Here is a 19,033-nt window from a genome sequence, read left to right as displayed (position 1 = left end):
CACCCTTTGGGTGAACGCTTTTGGAGGCAGGCTGTTCCGGAAGCTGGCTGCTGCGGGTGTGGGAGGGCCTGGGCTGGGCCCCAGAACTGCCCGGGTCTCCCTTTCCTCCTCTGCGGAGATCGCCAGGGGCCTGGAGTCCCGCTCCAGGCTCTTTTTCCTCACCCTGTGCTATTGTCCTTGCAAGGTGCGCTTCCTCCCTCAGCCCCAAGCCTAGGGCATCAATTTTATAAACTGCCTTTATGGAAAAAAATAAAATGACATGGAAAGAAAATATAAGGATCAGCAAAAACGGGGTGTATCAGTTAATTCAATCTGCAGTGCTACCCTTTCACCTCCGAGTTGAGGTCGATGGTTTATTGCTCATTTCTTCTCATCTGAAGGACTCAGCTTGTTCCATACTTGCTGAGTCTTTACTTTCTCAAATGTTTGTCGCAGGGAGAATAATGCCACTATCTTAGTGGTCACTAGAGCTTGTTTATTTATTTCTTTACTCTTTTCCTTTCTTGTATGTTAGTCAATGAAAATATGACCTTAAAATACAACACGTACGTGGAAACTTCCCACATTTATTTGAAACACTGTGAGCCTTTGGAAGAGTGTTTAATAACTTCTGATCCACAGATATTCCTTCCTTTGTCCTATTTGGCCAGCTTATTCTCTGTAAAAAGGCATAAAGAGCAGTTCCCGTCATGGCTCAGTGGTTAACAAATCCAACTAGGAACCATGAAGTTGTGGGTTCGATCCCTGGCCTCGATCAGTGGGTTAAGGATCCGGCGTTGCCTTGAGCTGTGGTGTAGGCCGCAGACACAGCTCGGATCCTGCATTGCTGTGGCTGTGGTATAGGCTGGCGGCTACAGCTCCGATTGGACCCCTAGCCTGGGAACCTCCATATGCCGCGGGAACGGCCCCAGAAAAAGGCAAAAAGACAAAAACAAAACAAAACAAAACAAAAAAACAATGGAATTCCAGGGGTTGCTCAGTGGGTTAAGAACCTGACTAGTATCCATGAGGATTCAGGTTCAATCCCTGGCCTCACTCAGTGGGTTAAGGATCCAGCATTGCTGTGAGCTGTGGTGTAGGTCACAGATGCAGTTTGAATCCCACCTTGCTACAGATGCAGCTCCAATTCGACCCCTAGCCTGGGACCTTCCATATGCTGCAGGTGTGGCCATAATAATAAAAAAAAAGAAAAAAAAACTTTAGTAAAGTGAGCTTACAATCTGCAGAATGGGAGAGAATATTTGCAAATAATCTATCATTATAAGGAATTAATATCCAGAATATATATTGGATTGAATAAACAAGATGTAGAATACACATACAATTGAATATAATTCAGCCTTAAAAAGGAAGGAAATTCTGACATTAGGATACAACATGGATGAATCTTGAGGGCCACAGAGCCTCAGAGCAAGCCTCTCCAGAATGTGTTACTTTTGCATGAGAAGCTCGAAGCAATAGAGACCTTGTGGGTTCAAAAGAAACTACTGTCCTTCCCTTGACTACTTAGAATAATTTAAATTGGGAATTTTTCCCAGAAAAAACTCCTACAATGGCTGAGACAGCATTTTATCATTTGTGCCCAAATGGATTTCTTTGAACAGCGAGGCGTGATATTTGCCACCCAACTCTCGTTGCAAAAACATGTGAGCTTCTGACCTACATAGTTTAACCACTGTTTGCTTTTAATTTGTGCTCATGGTAACGCCAGTGCGAACAAGCGGGACTTAGAGCCACTTCTAGGCCTAAAACCAGGGGTTCATTACACCCTAAGACAGACAGAAATAGCTTTTTGTCACATGCTCCAAAAGACTCGCTTTTAGAAGACGTTTCTCTTGGAAACCTCGGACACTGCTAGTTGACAGCCGCTGAAAGAGGACAGAGCTTGTGGGTGATCTCAGTGCCTTGGGAGAGCTCCAGGAACCCCCTGGCATGGGGGTGTGAGAAAGAACACAGGGTCTGCCATGTCTCTCTCTTTTTTTTTCAGAGCAGCACCTGCAGTACATGGAGGTTCCCAGGCTAGGGGTCAAATCAGAGCTGCAGCTGCTGACCTACACCACAGCCACAGCAATGTGGGATCTCAGCTGCATCTGTGACCTACACCACAGCTCATGGCAACGCCAGATCCTTAACCCACTGAGCAAGGCCAGGGATCGAAACCCCCTCCTCAGGTATACTAGTCAGGCTCTTAACCTCCTGAGTCACAACAAGAACTCCTGTCATGACCCTTCTTTGTCTTTTTTGTCTTTTTAAGGCCAAACCCGAGGCATATGGAGGTTCCCAGGCTAGAGGTTCTATTTGGAACTGTATCAGCCAGCCTCCGCCAGAGCCACAGCAATGTGGGACCCCAGCTACATCTGCGACCTACACCACAGCTCATGGCAACGCCAGATCCTTAACCCACTGAGCAAGGCCAGGGATCGAACCCGTGTCCTCATGGATGCTAGTCAGGTTCGTTAATAGCTGAGCCACAACAGGAACTCCCTGCCACGACTCTTTTAAAAAGCTCTTTCCCTCCACAGAGGCAGATACACTTGTCATTGATGCCCTTTGCAGCCATGCAATAAAAATAACATTTTAAAATCAAATCAATTTGAACATACTTCAAACAAGTTGTACATAAAGGGGCACCTGAAAGGTATTTTGGGGAATGACCTAAAGACCTTTCCAGCAGAGCACTTTTTATGACCCTCGATCTTGTATAACTGGTGATATTTTTGTTGCAATGCTAGGCACTCGATTCATCCAGCCCTTATTTGCCGAAAGAGCGGAATTTCTGAACATTTTGAATGATTTACCGAGATGACTGGATAGAATGCTGGAAATCGAGATGGCCAAGTAGGTTTGCCTACTTGTGTTTTTATTCTTATGAAAGATGGTCTGAGGTCTTTCTTTCCTTTCCTCCAGCCACTCCTATACAAATAAGCCTGGATATGCTCAGTAAAATATTATCTGGCTTATGTCTTCATTCCCCCTTTGGCACACATGTGCTTATTTTTATTTTATTTATTTTTAAAATTTATTACTATCATTATTTTTTGTCTTTTGTCCTTTTAGGGCCACAACCGCAGTATATGGAGGTTCCCAGGCTAGGAGTTGAATCAGAGCTGTAGCCACCGGTCTACACCACAGCCACAGCCACGCCAGATCTGAGCTATGTCTGTGACCTACACCACAGCTCAAGGCAACGCCAGATCCTTAACCCACTGAGCGAGGCCAGGGATCGAACCTGCAACCTCATGGTTCCTAGTCGGATTTGTTTTCGCTGCACCACGATGAGAACCCTACATTTGCTTTTTAAATGAGCCCTTTCATTCTCAGATCCAAAAGGAAGGGGGGGGGGGCTCATCCTGGATAAACTGTAATCTTAAGCCTAATACTTTGGTGGCACTTCGTCTCTGCCAGGCATTGTTCTAGAGCTCTCTGTGTCGCCACTCATTTAATACAACCACCTGTGCATTTGGTGCTTCATGTCCCCCTATGTGTTTATGGTTGCGACCACGGCATATGGAAGTTCCCAGGCCAGGGACCGAATCTGAGCTGCAGTTACCAACCTACAATGCCAGATCCTTAACCTGCAGCAACACAGTGGGAACTCTCCCCCATTTTTTTTTAATAAGAGAGGAAACTGAGGCACAGGAAAGGCTTTCTTGAAGTCCCGCTGTATTAAGTGGTTGAGCAGGAGTTTGATCTGGGTAGTATGATTCCAAATTTAGAAAGAAGAGCTTTTGGTAGAAAAAGCTCGGCCTGCAGAACCAGACGGCCACGTTGGAATCTGGGCTCAGCCCCTGTGCTAGCCAAGCGATCCACACCTCAGGTTACCCATCTATAAAATGAGAAGGATACAAGATGGTCTGTGCAGGACTCCAGGCACATGGGGGTACTTAAGAATGATAGCTGCTAACACTCCTAAGTTGCCCCTTGTGTTCTGCACACACCTGGACCCACATACTCTTTGTTGCCTGGTTAACGGATATTCACCAAAATTCAGACTCCAGCTCAGAGACCACCTCGTCCACAAGCTTCCCCTGCTGAAAGTGCAGCGAGGGAGGTGCACACACATCTGTGAGCACATCACGCTAGGGGCGCAGGGAGACAGGGAGCATGGCCACACGTGGTTAGTGGCCACTCTATCCAAAGGCACAGAGCGGACCATTTCTATCAGGTCGGAAGGTTCCACCGGCCAGTGCTGTTCCAGATCCTGTAGAGCCTTGCCGACTCAAGAGCAGAGGGAAATGGGGTCATCCAAATGTGTTGTTTTCTTACAACAATTACTCTACCTTTCTCCCAAGAACACAAACACCAGTGTGGCAGTTGTCTTTGCTTTACTGAATAAAAGACTTCCCAGATCTGCTGAAATGATTCTAAACTGCTGCTTTTGCCTCATCAAAATGATGAATTGATTAGTCAAAGAGAACTCACCCTTGGCCACCCCCGTTCCATCCCCCGCAGAACATTAGCCATCCTTAGAGATAAAGTGATGCGTTTATACCCAGAGAATGAATCACATGTGATTGTTTCTGTATCTCAAATTCTGTCAAATCTGACTCATTTCATTTAAGGAAAATCATTCTTTGCTGCAGACCGCTTCAGAGCAGTGCTGCTGGTTCTGGGACAGGTAAGGCTACATGTGGGTACCACAGCAGTGCCCCAGGAGATGAAGAGGTTGGAGCGCCTGCTGGCGACAGACCCACGTCACACCCTAAAGCTTTGAATCCACCAGTGGGTTCCTGGCATCAGTCTCCAGCCACTCAATGAGGATCCGATTCAGCTCAGCGGGCCTGGAAAGGGAACAGAAGGTGAGTCTGGCTGGACCACATGCCTCACTCACACGACGGCAGAGGTGACGAAGCAAGTGGCTTTTACTAGAGGTGAACGGGGAGTCCTGACATCCCCACCCGAGGACCCCCCAGCTCCTTACTTGTCTATTTGTGTCCAGTGTCCGCAATCCTTAATGTGTCCCCTTTTCAGGTGGGGGATCTGGAAGAAAACCCCACCCAGCAAAGTAAGTGGCAGAAGGCAAGTTTTCTGCTCCCCACAGGCCACCCCCTGAAAACCCAGCATTACCTAGGAAGGTCATGACCACTGGTTGAGCTCCTACTATGTGCTAAGTGTTCCTTATTTGTCCTTGCCTCGTGCACACTGCCTTATTTATCCTTGACTGATCCCGCGGGAAACAGGAAGGCTCAGAGAGGTTAGGTAATTGGTCCAAGGCCACACAGTGGGTGTCTGAGCTAGACTCAAATTCAGGCTAACTCCTACTCATCACCAATCCTCATCACAACAGACCATCAGGGCTTGGCCCATTCTGCCTGAAAAATGCTGGGTCAAGCCTGGCTCTCGCCCTGTAGCCATGACTGCGCCCCCTTCCCAGGTTGCCTATCCCCCCTCCTCTGCAGTGGTCTGCACGCAGGGCTGCGTGGCTTCCCTTTCGGAATCGGAATCCCCAGAGTGGGTCACAGCCCTCCCTTGGTTGGCTCCACAGCCCACAAAGCGTGTCCTTGGCAACATCCCTTGAAACACACTCTCTCCACCAGGCTGGGTGATGCTAACCAAGCCAGGGCCAAATGCAGTCGGACCTCTCAGCATCCAGCCAGGATAAAGGAGCAGTCATGGGGACCCCACACAGGCCTCCCAAATCCTCCCAACCTCTTGGCTCTCCGAAGAGTAAGCTTCTGACCCACAGGATGGATACCCATCGATGCCCTTCATGGATCCCCAATGCCCTCGGGTCCATACAGCTCAGCCTGGCCCTGCGGGCTCATCATGCTCCTGCCATCCTCTAAGCCTGCTCTCCAACCTTACCACTCAACACCTGTCTCCTCTCCCATTCTTTCTCTGCCAGTCAAGCCTTAGGTGTTCCTTAAGGCCAGGGGCAGTGGCCAGCGCCCCTGTGAAGCCCTCGTTCCTGGCTGTGCTCTGGGCCTCACACCCCTCCTGCGTCTGGGGTTCACTGCTGGATGGTGAGCTCCTGCGGGCTGGGGTCTGTACTCTGTTCATCCTCACCTCCCTGGCCTCTAGCACCGTCCCAGCTCATCTGAGTACACCAGAAATGCCCATGAAAGGAAAGGGTGGGTGAGTGGATGAGAGACTGCATCAGTGTGAGGTGGTGGGTGAGGGAGAAAGCATTGGGTCTTAACGGCTCCTCCCCAAAGGTAACAGTGATGCTGCTGAAGAAGCTCTCGTTAAGCAAGTGGTCCCACCAAACACTGCACTCTGCATCCACCGGGACACTTGTGCCTTCCTCCGAGAAGCTTCCATGACCCTGAGCAGGGCTGTCCCCTTACCCAGTTCTCCATATGCTTGGACATCTTGGGAAGAAGCACCAGGTCATTCTCAGCAGTGACCATCAGGGCTGGAATCAGGATCTGGGGACGGATAACGGGAAGCAGGAGTGAAGCCTCCATACTTGGGCCCTTTATTTTCATGCCCTGTGGCTTCCTCCACTATTTTTTAAAAAAATTTATTTTTTAGGGACACAGCTGTGGCATTTGGAAGTTCCCAGGCTAGGAGTCCAATCAGAGCTGTAGCCACCGTCCTACACCACGGCCACAACAACACGGGATCCGAGCAATGTCTGCAACGTTCACTGCAGCTCACAGCAATGCCAGATCCTTAACCCACTGAGGGAGGCCAGGGATCGAACCCGCATCCTCACAGACACTAGCTGGGTTCTTAACCTGCTGAGCCACAATGGGAACTCCAGCTTTCTCCACTACACCGCTGGGGTCTGGCTCTGTTTCTGTTATGATTTGCATGAAGGGAGCATCACTGTGCCTGAAGATCCAAAATGATGGCCTGATTAAGAAGTACACAAAATTAGGCATAAGATAAGCTACAAGGATATACTGTATAGCATGGGGAAGAGAGTCGATATATTATAATAACCATAAATGGAGTATAATCTGTAAAAATTGGAATCACTATATGTACACCTCTAACTTCCATAATAATATTGTGCAGCAACTATACTTCAATAAAAGAAGGAGAAAATGCTGATTAAAAAATAATAATAAAATGATGGTGTGAGAGATTAAAAAAATGTGTATCTTGGTCTCCATTCCTGGTTCCTGGCACAGAGCTCCCGAAATCCTAAATTCCTAGGTGAGAAAGAGCTCTAGAAGCATCTCTGGTTCTAATGAGGTGACTGTGGGGGGCTCCTGGGCGGGGGCTGGTCACCTGAAAGACAAAGCCCTGACTAGCAGCTGGGGATGTGTGGCCACCTGTCCCCCAAGTCTGGAAGGGGACCGGAAATGGAGTTAATAACTGACAGCGCCTACATGAGGAAGTCTCCATAAAAATCCGCACAATCTCAGTAGCATGGAGTTCGGAGGGCGTCCAGGGTGAACTCATCCACCCAATGGGTGGGGGGTCACACACCATGAGTCTAGGGGACTGACGCTCCTGTGCTGGGGACCCCCCGCCTCCAGGCCTCACCCGGTGACTCTTCATCAGGTGGTTCATCTGTGTCCTTTATCAAATCCTTTAATAAACTTGTAAACGTGTTCCTCTGAGTTCTGTGAGCTGCGCTAGCAGGTTAATAGACCCCCAAGGAACAGGGGTGCGGGGACCTGGGATTTACAGTCAACCCACTGGAAGCAGAGGTAACAACCTGGCCTTGGGGTTGGCATCTGAAGCAGAAGCAGCCTTAAAAGAGGGAGCCCTTAACGGGCGGGACCTGACACGGTCAGCAGGCAGACAGTGTCAGCATTGAGTTGAATTGCAGGACAGCGTTGCTGAGAATCGCTTGGTGGTTGGAAAATCCTTCACATTTGGTGACAAGAAGGGTCAGAAAGAAAGTGTTTAGTGTGAAAGGAGAGGAGACACACAGGAGGAAAAGACAGGGCTCTTCTCCTGTGGAGGAACTGAGCTGTGACCCCGCGGGCTGTGTGTGTGCGTGTGTGTCTAAGAGCATGCTTGTGGCGCACTGGGCATGACTGAGGCTTGGGGAACCAAAAGCTTGGCAAGTGAGGACTCCACTTACTCCCTCTGCAGACTCAGAGATGGAACCCCGCCTTCCACTTGACCAATGAGGAAACTGAGACGTGGACTGACTCAGTCAGGGTGATGCAGCCAGAGGCTAAAGCCCCGTGCGAGAGCAGTAACGATCCTCCTGTGAAGTAGGGGCTTCAGTTTTCTTCCCTCTGGGAGCCAACCTGGGCCACCTGAGCCCTGGGCCGGGGAGGCCCTGATCTGGGCCTTCCAGATCGATGCTGTGGTCACCCGGTAGACCCTGTTCCGCCCCCAAAGCAACCCTCTGCCATCCCAAGAGCGGCATCAGCAAAAGAGGCACGGCAGTGAGGCACTGCCAGAAGCAGCAGGCTGGCCTGTCTACCGCCATCGCGGACCCAGCGGGAGATCAGCTGGGCCCATGGATGCCCCGAGGGTGGCGCGTGGGGGAGGGGAGCAGCACGAACTCACCTTCCTTCCTGAGCCTTTGCAACCCCACTGCCAGTTCCTTTCCATGTTCCGGTACCAGTTTAGAGGCCCCCTGGGAGGGGCAGATCAGGGAACAAAAAGAAAAAAGCTTTTAGTAGATGCTTATGCTGCAGAGCTGCCAGCAAAAAGCTCTGCACAGAGCCTGTCTTCCCAGGGGGAGCAGAGGTTCCTGCAGGGGGAAGAGAACAGAGCCCGGGATCCACGTCTTGTGACTGCCCACCTGCTCACCAGGCTCTATGGAACCAGCCTGGTGCAGGCACGGGGCGGGCTCAGGGCTGCCAGCCTCTGAAGTGGGCATCAGGGAACACACAGCAGCTGCCCTCCAGGGCTCTCCACTTCCTCCCGGGGCTGTCTGGGGCTCAGCGCTCTCGCTATCCAGGGCCACTCCCCTGCCCCTGGGAACCCACAGACAAGGGACACAGGGACTCCCATGCTTCTCCCTGCTGGGTCATCGGGATGTGACATAAGGTGACTCCTCCTGGACACGTAGGGTGGTCCCAGGGCTGTGCCTGGAACATGCTCCCAAACCTCAGGCACAGTAGGGCTTGGTGTCATCAGGCCCTCAAGGCTCCTACAGTGCAGAGGAGGGCCTGGAAGACCTTGGACAAGCCACCTGCCCTTTGGGGACCACTAATTCTCCATCCAGATCAGATGGCCTCTACGCTCCCTTTCAGGGCACATCTATCTCCCAGTCTGAAGCTCTTAAATTGTCACCCACTTTTTTAGAAAGAGGAGAAGCTTAAGGAAGAGTTGCAGCTGTGGTGCAGGAGACACTGGGGTCTGAAGGGCCACCACGGGAGTTCACAGCCAAGGCTGCCATGCCGTGGGCCTGCGGGCTGGGCTGATGAAGGCGGTGCACCTTTTGGGCTCCTTCTGCACCCCTAGGTCTGAGTGGAGGATGGGGTGTGAAAAGACACAGGCACGGGGAGAGGAGGAGGATGGGGACACAGTGGCCCGCAGTGGCCGTGAAGGACTCAGGAGATTCCAAGATTTGCAGTCTCCAAATATGAGAAGAAACATGCAGCAAAAGGGCTGTTGGAGGGATTCTTAGTGGTTCCAGGGCAGGACCCTGAAGCGCAGCATAAAAACAGACCTGAGAGGAGTTCCCGTTGTGGCACAGAGCGGAAACAAATCCGACTAGGAACCATAAAGTTGTGGGTTCAATCCCCGGTCTTGCTCAGTGGGTTAAGGATCCAGAGTTGCCGTGAGCTGTGGCGTAGGTTGCAGATGTGGCTCGGATCTGGCATTGCCATGGCTGTGGTGCAGGCGGGAGGCTACAGCTCTGATTAGACCCGTAGCCTGGGAACCTCCATATGCCGTGGGCGTGGCCCTAAAAGAAAGAAAGACAAACAAACAAACAAACAAAACCAGACCTAAGAAAAGGAATGAAGTCCTGGCACCAGACCAGGACAGGGACACACCCAGGAAACTGCTGAGTAAAGGGAGGTGGGTGGGGAAGACACACACAGTGCATGCTGCCATTTATAAGAAATGACCAGAATGAGCAGGTCCAGGGAGACGGAAGGCAGATTGGTGACTGCCTGGGACCAGGGGTGGAGGAGAAGTGGGGCTGACTGTGAAAGGCAACAGCTGCTTTTGGGGTGATGAAAACACTCTAAAATGGATTGTAGCGCTGATGGCACAGCTCCGTGAAAGACTAAGAACTGATGAATTTACACTTGTAGTGGGTGAAGCCCATGCTAGGTGAGTTAGAGCTCGGTGAAGCTCTTGTACATATACACGAGAGGTCTATGATCCCCCTGCCCCAAATAGGTATGTGCTTTTTGAGTCTATGGGGGTCTTTGCATTCTTCTGAAGAACTCAGAGCTGTCATCTGATTCTGACAGAAGTCACACCTGAGGAAAGGTTAAAAACGTCTGGTCCCTACTCATAAGGGAGAACAAGCTGAATTCTCGAACCTAAGCAGGCTGAGTATTGTCAGATACTGAGCCTCCGGACACTGGAGGCATCGAGGCAGAGGCTGGCCAGGCATCCACGGGGACTGAGCTGGAGGGGCCCTGGGTCTCGCCTTGCACCGTGAGAGCAGAACAGCCCCCCTCTGCCAACCTTCTCTCCCCCCGTGTTCAGGGCACCACTCTTTACCTGAACCCAGACTTCTTGAACTGCTGCACGTAGAACTGGATGTCTTCCTCGGTGACTAGCCTGCTGAGGCTGGGCTCCTCTGGGGTCCCCACAAAAAGTCCTCCTGCGAAAAGCCACTTGTTTCCTCTCCCACCCCCTGTGCTAGGTGTGCTAGTTCTATTGCAGGTGATCCCAGTTGAGGTCAGGCTCCCACCTGCCTCTCCTGCCCGCTCTGAACTGATACTGAGGGGCCTCATGTGCCTTCATCTGCTCTTTCTTTCCCACAATGAGCCTATCTCGTCTCAAGCTCCAGTGCTCTTGCTGTCATTCTGGAGCCCAGGCCACAACTTCCAGGACACACACCCTCCTCTCCTTCAAAAACTGACAACACCGTCCAAGAGGACACCGTTTGCAGTTTCGAGGCCCGATCAGCCTCCAGCCACCCTCTCCCCTAAACCACACCTTCTCTAAACACTTTAACAATCATGTCCCTCTTTAGGTAGCTCCACGGAGATTCTTGAAATTTTCACAAATGCCTGCTCTGATCTTCTTCTTAGTCTAGAAGAAAATCTTGTTTGGCCCTGAGACTGTGGCACTGCCATCATTCCCGTCTATTGGAATGAAATGGACAAGGAAGAGCACACACTATTGCTAGCTGCAGGCTCACGGACCCCCGCATGGTGTCCTTGGCATGGAATTCTATCTCGTTTTCAGGGAGTACACAGTGTTCCAGGAGTCCCCAGTCTCCGTGGAGGGCAGCTTGTGATGGCTACTGAAAGCTCAGGGACCAGGGCCTTTGCTAGGGGACAGCCCCACAGGTATTACTGCTGGTGCTTCAATGGGCTGCCTCACCATTTTCAGGCTTTCCAGAGCCTTGGAGGTTCTGGAGCTGGGCATTGCAGACTTTTGGGGCATGTGATCAGGGTGCCTCCCCATGGCCAGCCAACCTTCCCCCCTGGGGCTGGTGATTGGGTTGCTGTTGCCTTGATGCCTCTGAGACACCCGCCCCCCAGCTCTCCTCCATTATTACTGCTCTCTGCCTCCCCAAGAGACTGGGGCTCCCCAGGGGCAATGACTTTGCCTTGTGTGCTTGGATACCTGCCCCTCCTCACACCAAGTGTGCACTTAAAATGTCTGAGGAATGAAGGAATGAATGAGGGGCCATGGGAACAAGTAAAGGGGTGGAGGAGGGAAGGGAGAGTTGTTCCTGGTCAGTGAGAAGAGTATGGCCTTTAGGGTCAGAAGAATTTAGGCCCAGCCTGGCCACCTTAGGCAGATTCTGTAACTCTTCTGAAACCCATTTTCCTCACTTGTCAAACAGAGATAATAATGGGAGTTTGGGGGTGGGGGATGTCACCAGGATTATTATCAGTACATTTAAAGGAGGCTAACCCAGGGTTTGATGCATACAGTAGGTGCTCAAACAATGGTAGTGATCATCTCTATTAATAAATATAGAAGAGAATGGTGACAAAGTCACGGGCCTGGGTCAATCAAGTTTCTATGGGAACCGTGCCACATCCAGAAGCTGGGGTAGGAGGGGGGGTGGTGAGTGCCAGTCTGCTCCTAGCCCTGGCCCCTCCCTTATATCCAAACTGGGAGGGGGAACAAGGGTCTGTTGTCACAGGATAGGACCAAGCCAGAAGGAGGGAAGGCCAGGGCACTATGATGGGGGAGACCTGGCCGAGAGTCTAGCCTGGTTTCTCTGCCTGAACCAGGTGACCCTGCAGAGGTCAGTCCCTATTCTGGGTCTCAGTCCTAATCCGGGGAGGGTGGGTCTGCCCTGACGAGCTCTGAGATTCCTCCATGCTCTTAGTCTTTAAGATCTTGAGCCCAAAACTCGGTAGGAGAAAGGAACCCAAGGCCCCTGTGGTCAGCCCAGGGTCAGGGTGAGAGTGATTCACCAGCAGGGACCTATGTTGACCGAGTTATAGTTCAGGGCTTGCAGGTGGCTGCATCTGTCCACAGCCATCACATGGAGAAACACTCATTTAATGTCTGCTGCCCTGGCCCTCCTGTCTCCCTCTTCTCCTAAGAATGTCTCTTACCCAATTCACGGACTCTGTTCGTGGTGAGAAAAGTCTGGAAGGAGAAAAGTTAGAAATTACGTCATGGGAGTTCCCATTGTGGCTCAGCAGAAACGAACCCGAGGAGTATCCATGAGGATGCAGGTTCGATCCCTGGACCAGCTCAGTGGGTTAAGGATCCGACATTGCCTTGAGGTGCAGTGGAGGTTGCAGACTTGGCTCAGATCCAGTGTGGCTGTGGCTGTGGTGCAGGCTGGCAGCTGTGGCTCCAATTCAACCCCTAGCCTGCGAACCTCCATGTGCCGCAGGTACAGCTGTATAAAGGAAAAAAAAAGAAAGAAAGAAATGATGTCATGGGTCAAGCAAAGTAAACATGTAGAAAGAGGTCATTTAAAAACCCCCACCAGTGCTATCAGACTATACAGATATGCTAAAGGCCCAAGGGCACTGGGCAGGTCCTCCACAGTCAGAGCAAAGCAGCTCACAACTACCCTCCAGGCCAAGGCTGCTCCTGGGTGCTTGCAGGTCTTGGCAATACAAGGATTTAGGTGTATCAGCCAGCCAGAACAAGAGATGAGACCCTAGGTCTATGGCAGGTGGGAAATTACAAATGAAATCCTCCTCACCCTCCACAGGGAGGAATCTGGTCAATCTGGGGTCCTTAGTGAAAGGGTAGACTAGAAAAAACCCACCTATCAGGACAGAGAAATGTCGAAGGATTTGGTCCTTTCCTTTTGGTGCCAAGAGGAAAGCAAAACAAGCTTCCCTGGGAATCCACACCTCAAGCCTGCCTTCTCCCATGTGTGGGTTTGAATAAACACTCTACGAGATCTAGAAACCCCCACTAAGTGAAGTAAGCAACAAAAATGGAAGTGAGCCTGGACTGGTAATGCCACCAGGATGCCTGGTAGGAGAAGCAAAGGTTAAACCATCCAGGAGGGCCACTTCCTCCATCCCAGCTGAAACAGCTGCAGATGAAGTGCTGCTGAAGGTGAGCCCACGAACCAAAATCACAAAACTCCCTCCTTTTCTCCCTCCCTCTCTTACACACACAAAACCAAACCCCATTGCAAGAGACAACAGACAGACCAAATAGTAACACAAGACTCTCCAAAAATACCAAATAATAGAACTTGCAGAGAGAGAAAGAGAATGAAAAATGAGTATATTTAAAATAATTAAAGACAAAAGAAGGAACTGAACAGCAAGAACAGAGCAAGATTAAAAAGATCAGAACAATTTGAAAAAGAACCAAATACAGGAGTTCCTGTTGTGGCTCAGTGGTAACGAACCTGACTAGTATCCATGAGAACACAGGTTCAAAACCTGGCCTTGCTCAGAGGCTTAAGGATCCAGCATTAACCGTGAGCTGTGGTGTAGGCCAGCAGCTGAGGCTCCGATTAGATTCCTAGCCTGGGAACTTCCATATGCTGCGGGTGCCGCCCTAAAACAAAAAAACAAAACAAAACAAACCAGAACCAAATACAACTTTCAAAAATTAAAAAAAAAAAAACCAAAACCTGTTCAATGAAATTAAAAAGAAAACTTCAAATATGGGTTAAACTGCATACCTGACTTGGCTAAAAGACAAGCACCATACAAGAAGGCAGACCTGAGGCTGAATTTTTACAAGCAACAACAGAAGCTCTTAGAAGAAAATAATTGTCAACCTAGAATCAGATAAACCGTTCTTTAGGATTAAAAGCAAAACGAAGACATTTCCAGGCCCAAAATTAGGAATGTACTGCTATAAGACTCTTATTGAGAAAACTAGAAGAGAAAATCCTTCAGGAGGAAGGAAACGGAACTGAATATAAAAGAGTGAGAGGCCAGAAATGGTCAGCAGAGAAACTGGCAACAATAGGGAAGTCCAAGCAGGCAGTGACCAGATAAAGCAACATGAGTGACAATGACTTCTAACAGGTAAGGCAGGACTGTTCAAGGGTTCTAGATGCCTGTGGTTGCTCAAGAAAAGGGTTAGAGGCATCAATTAATTCAGGACTTTGAAAAACTACTATGCATATGGAAATGATAAAGGTGATGACGGTAGAATTGCTAAACAGTGACCATTATAATCATTCTTTAATTTTCAAGCCCTACTAGTGTGTGACAGTCACACACTATGAACGAGACCTTTCCCCATGAATGAAGGGACCGGTGAGTGGGGTTGAGGTCTCCAACTGCCCTGACTGTGAATGAAGTCAAAGGAAAGAAGGCAAGTCGCTCATTTCCAGACCCTGACATGCCCCAACCTGCCCAGGGAAGCCATCCTTCCCTTTCCTGTTGCCCACCCTGCCTGCACCCCTCACCTCATCATGTGCTCTGAAGAAGTTTTTGAAAGTCCGATCCAGGTTCTGTTCCAGTTCAGCCTCTGCCACTCCCTGAAACAACCCAGAAGGCAAAATGATGGACTCGGCAGACATCGCAGACATTAATCTGACTTCTGAAAGCAAGAAGCCCCCAATCTCTGCCCCACCCAGCTCAAGTGTCATTAGAAATGCATAAATCTGCATTTTTATGTCGAGACAGGTCTGTTTGCTTGTTTTAAAAGTTCACATAATATACAAGATGCTCGCAGTGGTCCCCCACCCAGCCCACAACCCGGGAGGTAAATTTATGGATGCTGCTTTCTTTACCTTTTGTCCCCCATCTTTCAAAATTCCTGCAATGAGACTATATTACTTATAACAATCCCTTTAAGGGAACAGGGAAGGGCTGGAGCAGGAATGGGGAGATTGGGGCTGAAGGGTGGTGAGGAGAGGAGGAGGACAATTCCAAGGATTTTCAGAAGCCAAGGTGGGTTCCATTCCCGTCTCATGTTGCCGCGCTAACTCCAGAACCAGCTCCTTTGATTGGGCCTAAGTTGTCTCCCCAAAGACAGGCAGCAAGTTGCTTTGATTCAGTTGCTGGACACATATCTTTTGTGCTCCAATGTTGTTACATTTAACTGTTTAGTCTACGACCGGTTCTTTGGCCATTTCCAGGCCTCTGGATTGTGCACAACTGGACAGTTCTGACTTGAACTTGCTTCATCCCTGAGAGTCCTAACATACAAAGCAGAGGTCCTGAGGATGGGGCGAGGGCTGGCTGTAGCCTGAAGTAAAGTGCCAGAGTTACTGTCCTGTCCTGGGGGCTGGGGAAGGGATTCCTGCCGAAAACTCAGGGTCTGGGTCCCTCCTTTCCCCACCCCCTTCCTTCTTCCCCAAATCCTCTTTCCAGGAGTGGTTCCTGACACTAAGAATAGTGGTGGCCAGAGGCTTTAAGATCCATTGCTGGGGACTTCCCTTCGTGGCTCAGTGGTTAATGAACCCGACTAGGATCCATGAGTACCTGGGTTTGATCCCTGGCCTTGTAAGGATCTAGAATTGCCATGAGCTGTGGTGCAGGTGGCAGACACAGCTTGGATCTGGCGTAGCTGTGGCTGTGACGTAGGCTGGTGGCCACAGCTCCGATTGGACCCCTAGCCCGAGAACCTCCATATGCTGCAAGGGCAGCCCTAAAATAGCAAAAAAAAAAAAGAAAAAAGAAAAAGAAAAAAGATCCACCCGTAGATACTAATCTACTGGGTCCATTGTTTTTTAGGACACAAAGAAACAATTTTTATCCAATCTTTCTTTTCTGGAACTTGAAAGGCCTTGGACCAGAAAGCAGTTACAGCAACAGTGTCAAAAGCGATATAGTCAACTGTCCCTGAGGCAGGGACCCAGCAGGGACAACTGCTCTGAAATGAGAAAGGTTCTTCCCCACGCAGTCCTCCAGGGGACCAGTGTTATGGGAAGACACTGAGGAGAAGCAGGGCAGTGCATCACGGTCTACTGAGGCTCTGTAACTCAGTACCACAGACTGGGTGGCTTATACACACAGGCATTGATTTCTCACAGTTCCACAGGCTGGGAAGTCCTGATCCAAGTCCAAGATAAAGGTGCTGGCAGGTTCATGTCTGGTGAGAACTGTTTCGCTGTGTCCTCACAAGGCAGAAGGAGTCAGCAAACTCCTGGAGCTGCTTCTTTAAGGGCACTAATCCCATTCATGAGGGCTCCACCCTCAAGACCTAATCATCTCCCCAAGGGCTCACCTCCTCACACCATCACATCAGGCTTAGGACCTCAACATCTGAATGGGCTGGGGGTGGGGGGCAGACACGATTCAGCCTAGAGCACAGTGCCAGCCTGCTTTCTTCTCCTCCTTTCCAGCTGCTCACCTGAATGTACCCAGGTACCCACTGGACAGAGTTGCAGGATGTTTTCCAAATGGGTGCCCCACTTTCTCATCCTCTTGGTTTCATATATTGTAACTTCCACCAAGAACACCTATTTCCCTCAGTTTAGCTTTCAAGAAGCCTTCTGCACCCATCCCAAACACTGCCTTCCCCACAAAGTCCCACCTTCCCCCATCACACAGCTCTGCTCTTCTTGGATCCCACAGAGCCTGCAGTGTCCTCCCATGGACCACCCTGAGAGCAGAGAAGCATCTTGTCATCTTCTCTGGAGCAGCTGTAAGGGGTCGGGGAAGGGACAGAGGTTGAATGCCTGTTCCCAGAGGGGAGGGTCCTGGAAGGCAGGTCTGTCAAGTGTTTAGTGGCCAGCAGCACTCAGACCCTGCATGTTTTAAGAGGTCTTAGCACCCTGCACTTCATCCATTCGCAGAGCAGTCATGGGAGCTCCGGATCTATGAGACAGCAGCACTTCGGGAGAGGGGACCTTCATCTGCAGGCAGTGCTGGATCCACAGCATGAGAATATCTGATGAAAGCAATGCTGGTGTGTAAATGACAATCCCCTCGCATTTGTAAGATGTGGCTGTGACGGAGAATCAATCGCTGCCTTCAGCTAGGTGATGAATGCCAAGGCAAGAAATGGCCATGGAAGGCAGTACATTTTAAGTGGTTGATCAATGCCCTGCGTGTCACCATGGGTCCTCATTTTTTATTGAGAACAGCCCCCATCCCAGAAACAGTGACTGTTTATGAGATCAGGCTGTGTCTCAGTGTGTGGAGGAATCTTTGCGAGTCCAGAGGTCTAGATGGGCTGCAGTGGTGAAATAGTCCTTCAAAGAGGAAATGAATGTCAAAGGGGTCAGTTAAAAAATCAGAGAGCCCAAAAGTAAATAAGTCTGTCCATCACGTGAAAGTGTATCAGATCCACAGGGGTGATGAGGACAAAGGTGAGGGCCGGAGAGGGGCGAAGATAAGAGCATCTGGACTCTGGCTGTGTGCCCCGCTGATACTGTCGGACTCTTTGTAATTTATAAAAGGCGATACCTTATTTTGAAGTCCCACGGGCCAATGACAAGCCTCCTGTCTGTCCAACAGGATAGGGCTCCTCCCTCTGTGCTCGTGATCATAGAATTAAAGGATGAACTTTGGAATCCAACAAACAAGGTTTCAAGCCCTGTTACGAATACTTATTAACTGGGCAACTTGATTTTCCAGAGCCTCAGTTTTCTCATCTATAAAATGGGGGTTTTGTAAGGTTTTTAGGAGATAATACCTATTTCTCTTTCTTTCTTTTTTCTCTCTCTCTCTCTCTCTTTCTTTCTCTCTCTCTCTTTCTTTCCTTCCTTCCTCCCTCCCTCTTTCTCTCTTTCTCTTTCTCTTTTCTTTCTTTCTTCCTCCCTCCCTCTCTCTGTCTCTCTTTTTTTCTGTCTGTCTGTCTGTCTTTTTAGGGCCACACCTGTTCCCAGGCTAAAGGCTGAATCTCAGCTTTACTACCAGTCTATACCACAGCAACAGCAACGCCAGATCCAAGCCTGGCCTTCAATCCCTAGCAGGGCCAGGGATTGGACCCATGTCCTCATGGATACTAGTCAGGTTCATTACTGCTGAGCCACAACGGGAACTCCAATAATGCCTATTTCTGTCAAAGCCTGATAGATACATAGGAGAGATGCCAATAAATGATGGTTATTGTTATTATTACTATAGCTATAATTAAAGTCACCTAATTGCATCAGAATTATCTATTTTGGGGAGTTCCCTGGTGGCTTGGTGAGTTCCCTGGTGGCTTGGTGAGTTAAGGGCCCAGTGTTGTCACTGCTCTGGCATGGGTTCAGTCCTTGGCCCCAGAACTTCCTCATGCCATGGGCGTGGCCAAAAAAAGAGAGAAAGAAAAATAATTGTCTCTTTTTGGATATGGTCCCCTTGATGGCCTGTGAATTTCTTAGGGACACACACTGTATCTTATTCACATTTTTATTCCCACTGCGATAGCCTGATGATAGTAGGTACCCAACAAAGGCTAGACGGATGGGAAGAAGAGAAGGAAAAAAAAAAGGGGAAAATGTGTGATAAAGTCTTAAGTGGGAGTGTCTTCAAAATGACCCCATGGATTGTGGCTTTTATTTTTCTAGCCTCCACTGTAAGCTCATATTCACCAAAAATGTATGAAAAAAATTCATATTTCATGACAGGACAAGAAAAATTTAAACAGAGAAAAAATGTTCTCTGCCTTTGGGCCTCCTCTCCCCCCCCACCTCCTTCTGGACTGC

The 19,033-nt window shown here is 49.7% G+C and overlaps 1 protein-coding gene across 1 annotated transcript in view; it reads right to left on the bottom strand.

Annotated features, from left to right (window-relative positions):
• Positions 1-4,308: 4,308 nt before the first annotated feature.
• Positions 4,309-19,033, bottom strand: part of EPHX2 (epoxide hydrolase 2) — a 75,245-nt gene continuing 60,520 nt past the window's right edge. The window contains exons 13-19 of the mRNA XM_047760738.1: positions 14,858-14,929; positions 12,570-12,603; positions 10,543-10,645; positions 8,422-8,491; positions 6,288-6,368; positions 4,922-4,980; positions 4,309-4,781 (exon numbers count right to left, since the gene is read on the bottom strand). Coding sequence (XP_047616694.1) covers positions 4,703-4,781; positions 4,922-4,980; positions 6,288-6,368; positions 8,422-8,491; positions 10,543-10,645; positions 12,570-12,603; positions 14,858-14,929 — 498 coding nt within the window. The 3' untranslated portion in view covers positions 4,309-4,702. The remainder of the gene's footprint in view (positions 4,782-4,921; positions 4,981-6,287; positions 6,369-8,421; positions 8,492-10,542; positions 10,646-12,569; positions 12,604-14,857; positions 14,930-19,033) is intronic.

Source organism: Phacochoerus africanus, chromosome 15 (genome assembly GCF_016906955.1).
Source record: "Phacochoerus africanus isolate WHEZ1 chromosome 15, ROS_Pafr_v1, whole genome shotgun sequence".
Taxonomy (NCBI): domain Eukaryota; kingdom Metazoa; phylum Chordata; class Mammalia; order Artiodactyla; family Suidae; genus Phacochoerus; species Phacochoerus africanus.
Note: the sequence above shows the minus strand (reverse complement) of the source record. Positions and strands in the feature narration are given on the sequence as shown.